Source organism: Carcharodon carcharias, chromosome 12, assembly GCF_017639515.1.
Source record: "Carcharodon carcharias isolate sCarCar2 chromosome 12, sCarCar2.pri, whole genome shotgun sequence".
Lineage (NCBI taxonomy): Eukaryota > Metazoa > Chordata > Chondrichthyes > Lamniformes > Lamnidae > Carcharodon > Carcharodon carcharias.
The window spans coordinates 57308532-57317402 of record NC_054478.1 but is presented as its reverse complement, the minus strand read 5'-3'; the positions used below and the strand labels follow the sequence as shown (position 1 = coordinate 57317402).

At 42.4% G+C, this 8871-nt stretch overlaps 1 protein-coding gene across 1 annotated transcript in view; it reads right to left on the bottom strand.

Annotated features, from left to right (window-relative positions):
- Positions 1-243: 243 nt before the first annotated feature.
- LOC121284679 (mucin-13-like) overlaps positions 244-8871 on the bottom strand; it is a 48627-nt gene continuing 39999 nt past the window's right edge. The window contains exons 8-10 of the mRNA XM_041200237.1: positions 8062-8149; positions 2069-2180; positions 244-371 (exon numbers count right to left, since the gene is read on the bottom strand). Coding sequence (XP_041056171.1) covers positions 273-371; positions 2069-2180; positions 8062-8149 — 299 coding nt within the window. The 3' untranslated portion in view covers positions 244-272. The remainder of the gene's footprint in view (positions 372-2068; positions 2181-8061; positions 8150-8871) is intronic.

The window sequence follows — 8871 nt, the reverse complement described above, 5'->3', positions numbered from 1 at the left end:
GATTACATTAAATATTTGGTTAATGTCAATTGCAAAATTAATAAAATAAAATTCTCAGGTTTCTGAAAAGAAAATATGCTGAAAATCTAACGCAAAAGAAGTGAATACTGGAAATATGATGTTGATCAGTCAGAATTTGTAAATTGGAAAAGCAAGATAAAGTTATGGATGTTACTCTTCGTTAGAACTGAAGCACAGAAGATTCACGTCTTTTCATTGTAGATGCTAACTGTTGTGCATTTTCATCATTTTCTCAGAATATTTTAGTCAGCTCAGTGGCGCCTTCCCTTGTCATTGCTAAAATCCATGGCAATATTTTGATACCCACTGCTGTAGTTATCCATTTCACTCCATTCCGCCCAATGCCTTTCCTGTGTAGAGCAATCAATTTAAATGAAGTAAAGAATTAGAGGGAGAAGAAATCAATTAAATCAAAAGTTGTATTTATCTATAAAAATGGAAGTTAATCATTTTGCATGAAAGTATTGGGACCGTTTAATTAGCTGCTTTGAAATATTCATTGCTTAATTCTACTCTTGTTAATAGGTAAATTTTAACCTCATGATTAATATTTATTGTTACATACACTTCAGATTTGCATTAACAATGTGATAAATATCTATTAGTCTCTTAGAGCTTCTGGAATTTGACTGTCTAAAGTAATAAATTATGAAAGGAACGAGTAGGATGGAAAAGTGCAACAGAGCAAGAAACTAAAGAAAATATTGCTCCATAATTTATGAATGTTTATCAGTTTAAGGTTTTGAAAATAGGATCAACTTTATGGGAGCATTTTCTCAGGTATTACCAGGCAAGTATTTTTATCTTCCATGGGCTTGGATATATCAACATTTTGGAAATATTATTGGATATTTGCAAATATTGGAACCAGTGAGATAAAAGTTCTAATATGCCAATATTAAATAAAATAAGGGCTGGGATTTTCTTGGCAAGGAATGAAACCCAACACTGGGACCTTATACGATACCGAATCCACACGGCAGCCAATGGGACAACAGCGACAATCTTCCTGGCGGCAGTCAATTAAGGGGCTGCTGCTGGGCCTACCATCCACTTAAGGACAGTGGGTTGGCTTTCCACATTGTTGGCCCAATCAGAGGGCCGGCACCACTATTTTCTTGGTAGAATCATGGAGTGAGGTGGCCGTGCTAAGGCTGCAAGGAGAACCAGAAGGTGCCTCCATTTTAAGGTGCCTTCATAGAGTTGGTAAAAGCTTTGGACCAGTGCCAGGGCCAGGCAGGAAGGTCCCGGCAATTGGAGGGGAAACCCTTCAAGCGGTGGCATTGGGACTGTGGGGTGACCATTGCTGCATGGGTCATGAAGCCTCCAACCTTGATTCCCCAGCCCCTGGGATGCCATTGCGAGGCTGCCTCCATGCAGCTGGCAGCTTCCCCACTCAGCAGGGAACTAATCCGCTAATGGCAAAATGCCAGCAACCAAGGAATATCGCCATCAATTGGTTCTTTAATTATTTAAATTGGCCACCAGCCTAGGAGCAGTGTGCAGCTGAGTCCTGCTGCTGGGAAAATGGCCTGGCAACAGGACTGCATTGGAGACTCGGCCTGATATGGTACCCTGGCATTTTATTGACGCACCTCTTAGCCTGTCTGGGGGCCAGTAAAATCTTGCCCAAGCAACCAAAAGAAATCAGAAAATTGCTCCCGCTAAAGAGTCAGCTTTATTTCTTTGATTCTAAGTGAGATGGAATTTCGGCAAAGACAACTTTGCTGAGCTTTGTTGAGCATCATCCACAGTTGTCTGAAGTAATTCACTCAACAACACGGCAATAAATTGTTTTAGTTTAAGATGCTAATTTAAATTTATTTGAATTATTAATGATAAAGTATCTTCACTGCTACTATATAATTCAAAGAGGAAAATTGGCTGGCAAGGGTCACACAGCTTATATATGACCCTGACTTACCTTCCATTAATTTGGGAAATCTGAGGTGTTCTGTATTGACGTGCAATTCTCATTAAAACATACCAAATTATTAAAATTATTTGAAAATACCCGTTCATGGCCTTTTGCTGATAGCCTGCTCACCGTCTGGTTGGTGCCCATATTTGGTCTTGGAATCTTAATTGGATCAGGCCTTTTTGTGTGCATATCTGATTCCAAGAGTTTGTCATGTTCATCACTTTTAACGTGTTTTAGTCTGCAGCAGTGAAATTAGAATAGTTGTTAATTTAGAAAGCATATCTATTAAGCAATTAAGATAATTACGCAATTCTACAATGGATCAGAGCTGTGGTATCTGCTATTGCTTACACTGAACAGGATAAATTTTCAACCATTGAACAGGTTCAATGGTCCAGTGAACTATTGTCTAATGCCTGTTCAACTGGAGTTTCTGATCTATTGGTACTACCCCTCCACTCTCCAAACATTTCAGACATTTCTGATCTTCTTTGTATCATCAGCTGTTTTTGGCTGCTTTGGGGAGGAAACTATTTGAATTATTTTTGCACAAGTGCCTGAGAAGCAAGTTCAGGATTTTCCATGAGATTTTGGACTACTTGTTCAGAATACTACAGTACTATATTTATATTAAAGTAATACTTCCTTAAGCAATTCTTCAGTGCTGACTGCCCTCCTACTGGAGAAACAATTTACATTGTATGCTAAATTCTACAGTGTCTGGATTACACATGAAGAATGTCCACTTGGACAAGATGTTAGAAGTTTGTTTGCATACAGTTAGACTCAGGAGGAAAAGGAGGGATAAAACAGAAAATTGAGAAATAAAGGACAAATGGTGACATTCCTTGTAATTTTAGGCACTGATTGATACTTATTTCATAAAATACACTATTTGACTGGGATTTGGTCAACAGAGTGTCATTCCCAACCTTGTAACCAGAATTAAGTTGTGCCAGTAGAGTGAATGTATGATCAGCCTTAGAGCCACATGGAAATTGAGGCCAAAGCTTATGGAAGTTTGCCCTTTGTGTGCATTTGGATGCAATGTGTGAATGACAAGTCTTTATGGGGATGCATGCAGACAAAGGGGTTATGTGTCACTTGACAAGTCAATAACTCTGCATTTTGTCATATAGGACAAGCCAACCCACAATGTCAGGAATAGGAGATGCACAGGAGGAAGAGTTCCAGACCTAAGGCTCTTCACAGCTGCCAAGGAGGAGACGATGGAAATTGTTGGTGAGGAGGGAGTGTGATCGATGGCAGACAGTGAGGCTGGGACAGCTGGGAGTAAGAAGGACAATGCAACCATCCTGCTGGTGACAAATAGGCACACAGGATGGATACAATGAAATGTGAAGCACTCAAACTGTGATTATTCTTAATCTGATTCTTTTTGTTTTCCACTACAGGTCATCATCTTCCAAAGACCAGGCCACAGCCAAGATAGGAGCCAGAACACTCTGGGGACAAAGCAGCCAGAGGATGCTCCATCATCTGCCTCATCATCCACTTCAACTGGCACAGTTACACCAACACAGTCTGTAGAGGGGTCATGTGTAAATTTGGGAGCACAAACTAGTGAGCACCCCACAGACATGTCCCAGCAGCCAAACGAGGATGTGACAGTCAGATCCCCTTATGATTGGAGGACCGCTGGAGATCAGGTCCCTGGTGAGCTCTACACTGATGACGGTCCTCTGGTTGCAGCCACGAAAAGCCTGCTGGACATGTTGGGGAAAATATGGCAGCCTTGCACAGGGTATGGAGGAGTCCATGCATATGATGAGTTCTGCCATGTCTCAGGCATTTATGTGCATGGCTTCATCCATGGAGAGCCAGTCAAGCATTCGATCCATATGTACCCTGGCCTGCATACCATCGCTTTAGCCATGAGCTCAGTGCAGCAGTGGCAAGGTAAGAGTAGGACGAGGCCAAGGGACCTCCATCCAGGAGCCCCTGCCTCTCAAGGAGACTGGGGAGGGAGTGCCTTCAGGCACCCAGGAAGTGGAGGAGTGCATGACAGCTGCCCTGGGACCTTTGTCTCGTGACACATCCAGCGTTATCGTTGTATCTTCATCCCCTTCACTATTGACCCCAACAGCTCCAGCAAGTGGGACCAAGGCGGATGCCCCTGCACCCCCAGCAGGCCGGAGCCCTCAAGGCCTCATGCCTCCAGGGGTGCCCGTCATGGTCATCCAAGACAATAGGGCATGATACTGAGCAGACTGCCTCCACCTCAACTGCTCAAGTTGGGGTTACACCAAGACATGTGGAAAAATGTTTTTTCATATTCATTGATGAGATGTGGGCATCACTGGCTAGGCCAGCATTTAATGCCCAACCCTAATTGCCCTTGAGAAAATGAAAATTGAAAAAGTATGAGCATTAAGGTGGCATGGATGATTTTTACATTTTGTTTTGAATTGATAAAAAATGCCATATATGATTTGCTTTCTGTAATGTTTCATAATTTTTGAGAATTGTTGGGGCTTGTCATAGTACGCCTCATGTTTCCCACAATGTGATGGCTAGAGGAGATAGGGATATGGACATTATTCCTGAATGAGATGTGTTGCATTTTCTGCATTCTTTTTTGAATGTTCATGTGAATTGTTACTTCTGTGATGATCATTCTGTGGAACATGGCTTAAAGTCCAGGCACAGCTGCATACTCCCATTATTGCACTCCTGAGGATATTGGCCACCTTTATTCTCTGTGGCTATAAATGAGCCAGGTGCAGTTGCAGTCAAAACACTTGAATGACGTTGTTGAATCAAAGTAATTGGGCAAGGCAGGATATAACGTGGATGTCCATGTACCCCTAAGATGTCCTTGGTACCAGCCCTCACTAATGAGTGAGAGAGACAAAGCTCCACTCCCTGTTCTATTCTAGATAGTAGAGGGTGCAGGTTTATAGTTAACTTGGCAAGGGAGGGCGGCAGGGCTAGGAAGGTGATGGCGGCCTGCGATGGAGTGATGGTCATGCAGATGAGTTATTGTTGAGAAGTCCTTATATGGATCAGGTTGTCCCTGGCATCCCTTGCATGTCTCTCCATTGCCCTGGCATCATGAAAAGATCAATTGGATTTATAGGCTCCTCCTCGTGTTCTGACAAATGCTCCTCATCTGAGGAGGGCTGATCTTCCCTGTGCTCGTCCCCTTGCAACATTTGTCTGGGTTGCAACGCTAGGATGTGCAGTTTACAGCAGGCCATGATTTTTTGTGACACCCTCTGGGTGCGTATTGCAGAGCTCCCGCAGACTGGTCAAGGCAGAGGAAGTGCATTTTAAGAAGCCCAATGGTGTGCTCGATGAAGGCTCTGGTGGACACACGGGCTTGATTTGGTGCGCTTCTGCCTTGCTCTGGGGGTTCCTCACTGGCATCATCAGCTGTGTACACAGCCCTGCACCCTTCTCACCAATGACCTATCCATCAACCTGGGCTGAAGCTTCAAAAAGCTCTGGGAGTCGTGAGTCAAGCAAGATGTACATGTCTTGGCAGCTCCCTGGGAAACAAGCACAGACCTGCATGATTCTTCTCCTGTGGTTGCATACCAGTTGTATGTTCACGGCGTGAAAGCATTCATGATTTACAAATGCAGCTGACTGTTCCCAGGGAGTTTTTATGACCACATGAGAGCAGTCGATGATACCTTGCACTACAGGAAACCACAACAAATGTGATGTCCTTGCCGCCTACCTGCCTTCACCGGTGGCAACGTGGATAAAATCTTTGCCACCACAAAATAGGGCATCAGGCATCTCCTTCATGCAACCTGCGCGATGCCATATGTTGCCTGTTGTGCCCTTGAAGCCACTGATGGTGCAGAAATTGAGTGTCACTGTAATCTTGAGGGCCACTGGCATGGGGTTCCCATGTGGCTGCATGTCTTGATGAACAATCTGACATATCTTGGTGACTATTTCCCGGAACATCCTTAGATGTCTCTGGCTTTGCCTTTCTGACATCTGGAGGTAGTTTGTTCTTCTCCTCTGGATGCATTGATACAACAGTGCCTGTATTTGTTGATGTCTTTCTTCCCTGGTTGTCTACATCTGGGCCAGCCTCCCCCTCTGCTGCTGCCTGCTTTGGCCTTGTGGCCTCTGTTTTTGGGCAACAAGAGCTCTCCTTTTTTGCATTTTCTCCTCTTGCTCCCTAGGTTGCAGGAAAATCAGGTGAATGAGGCCAAGGTTAAAGAGTGCAGACATACATATGGGAACATGCACATCCAAGGCTCTCATCCATCTAACTAATTATAATGGAGTCCCTTTAGTTGTATAATTATGCACAACATGGACTCCACCTACTCAAAATTATCCTCCAACTACTTTCATCGGCAATCCTTGCAGCCGAATATGCATTTTCAGTGAGCCACAGACAATGGTGTGTGTGTTACATTCCAAACCCTATCCTGCACCTTTTACCCTCTCCCTGTCACCCTCACACTTGCCCTCATCATCTTTGACCCACCCAGCATAATCTTTCCTCTCTGCACTGTTACCCTTGAAACTCTCCCCGTTACCCTGGCCCCTATTACCATTTCACTGCACATGTTCTCTCCCCTCATTGACTACAACCATGACCATCCCAATACACACCCTAACCCTGAACCCTCCCGTTATCTTGCTCCATGCTTTTGTTCACTCTTGTGACCCACCCCATGTGACCTGCCACTACCTTAACTCTGGACCTGTCTCCATACCAAGTACAATTTCTCTTTTTGACAGTGACTGTTCCCACCATCGCCCAGCACCCTCAGTTTGACCCTCAGTACCCTACCACTGATGTTTCCGACCCCACACTTTAGGCCCTTCATCCAACTTTCAATCCCTGCTTGACCCAGCCACCCACCCTCAGCCCCTTACAGGACTACTACACCCAGGAAGTTGGGCCCTTCCCTCCACTGCATCTCCCTGCACCCGAACACTATCTTTCAACTCCCACCACCTAATGCCACAGAGTTCATCATGGAAACTTGTTGACCTTACACATAATTGCACAAGGATGACTGATGCACACCACCTTTAAATGCTCATGAACAGGGTGCAACAAAATTCCCGTGCGCCACTGACTTTATCGCAAAGATAAGATTTATTGAAAACTATTTCACGTTAGTGAGTATTCATTGCATGTAAAACCATGATAATAACGAATCCCCCACAGGCTGGTGTAATTTTTGACATGCCGCTGACTTTACCTCTGCATCTCAACCCGCCATTGGGAAATCAAAATTTTGTGTCCCATCTAATTAAGCACACCACATTTCCCACCCTTGTGGGCTCCATAAAATTCCCCCTTATCATATTCAGTGTGCTATTCCACCATTTTGACAGTTCAAACATTATTAAAGTTTTGTGGAGTCACTCTGCTATGGGTTTACAATAACAAAACCATCATGCGGAACTTGCTTTTATAAACTGCCTTTAATATTGAAACATGTCCCAATGCACTTCACAGATGGACAAGGGAAAACAAATGCTAAGTTCTGAGGGCGAGTCACATTGGACTCGAAACATTAACTCTGTTTCACTCTCCACAAAAGATGCCAGACCTGTTGAGTTTTTCCAGCATTTTCTGTTTTTATTACCCATTTATTTATGTCTGCTAACTTAATGGGGAGAATTTTTAGGCAAATGCATTCAGCATTCCCAACTGACTACCTACAATTATCAATGCATGTTCTTTCTTTATCCTATAGCATCATTTCAAGGACAGTTTGCATTCATTTTAATAAGGTGATCCTGGAGCTGGACAGGTGCAGCATACTTCTGTTACCTGTGTTTAGAACCCTAGATATGGGAGAGGTGCTCATGAAAGTCAACTCTATAGTTTGAAAATTCTACAGTGAATATTAAAATGCCAATTAGATGTCAGAAAATATTTGTAGCATCCTTAAGTCATTATCACCTTAAGGAAATTCTAATGTTATAATATGTAACTTAAAAAACAGGTATGTTGAAATAATGTTATGCATTTCAAAGTACATTTGCAACAACATGAAATGACTTCAGTAGTTATTAAACATCCTTATCTTGAGTTGTACTTTTATAGGGGTCTTTCCTGTATATCAATAATGATGAATATTGGATTCAGATAAAATAAATAATGTTACCTTAAACATGTATGAATGAGTCCAATTGTCACACTCAGTACCAAAACTCCACCTATAACACCAATCACCAAAGCAATGAGTTGAAAGCCTGAAAAATAAAATTTCATTTTAAAATAAATATCAAATGAACTATATCAAACTGTATCTGAAACTTTTCAACATCAATATTGATGCTGTAAAATGTTATTACATTACTCTACAGATCATACAGCCTAAAAAGAGGCAATCTGACCCATTGTGCCTCTTTGAAAGAGATACTGAATTAGTTCTACTTTCATACACGTTTAGCAGAACCCTGCAACTTTTTCCTTATCAGGTATTGATCCTTTTGAAAGTTACTATTAAATCTGTTTCCACCACCCTTCCAGGCAGTGCATTCCAGATCATATAAACTACTGCATTAAAAAAATCTCATCACCCCTGATTCTTTTGCCAATTATCCTAAAGTTATGTCCTTTCATTAGCAGCCAGTGCCAGGGAAAATAGTTTCTCATATTTACCCCTTTAAAACCCTTTATAACATTGATCACCTCTATGAAATATCCCCTTAACTTTCTCTGCTCTAAAGAGAACAACCCGAGCTTCTCCCATCTCTCTACATTTCAAATTTTTAATTTTTTTCTTCCTTTTTGTAGTTAAGCAGTTTATAAGTGTATCAGTAAACTAAGACAGGATAAAGAGAAAATATACCACAGTTGAATGTCGCTTGGATATACAATCTAACGCTCATTTAGAAACCAGATTCCGCTGTAACCTCTGTGGTGAGTTGGCCTCATGAAGTCAACGGGTTTATTTAATTTGAATATCACC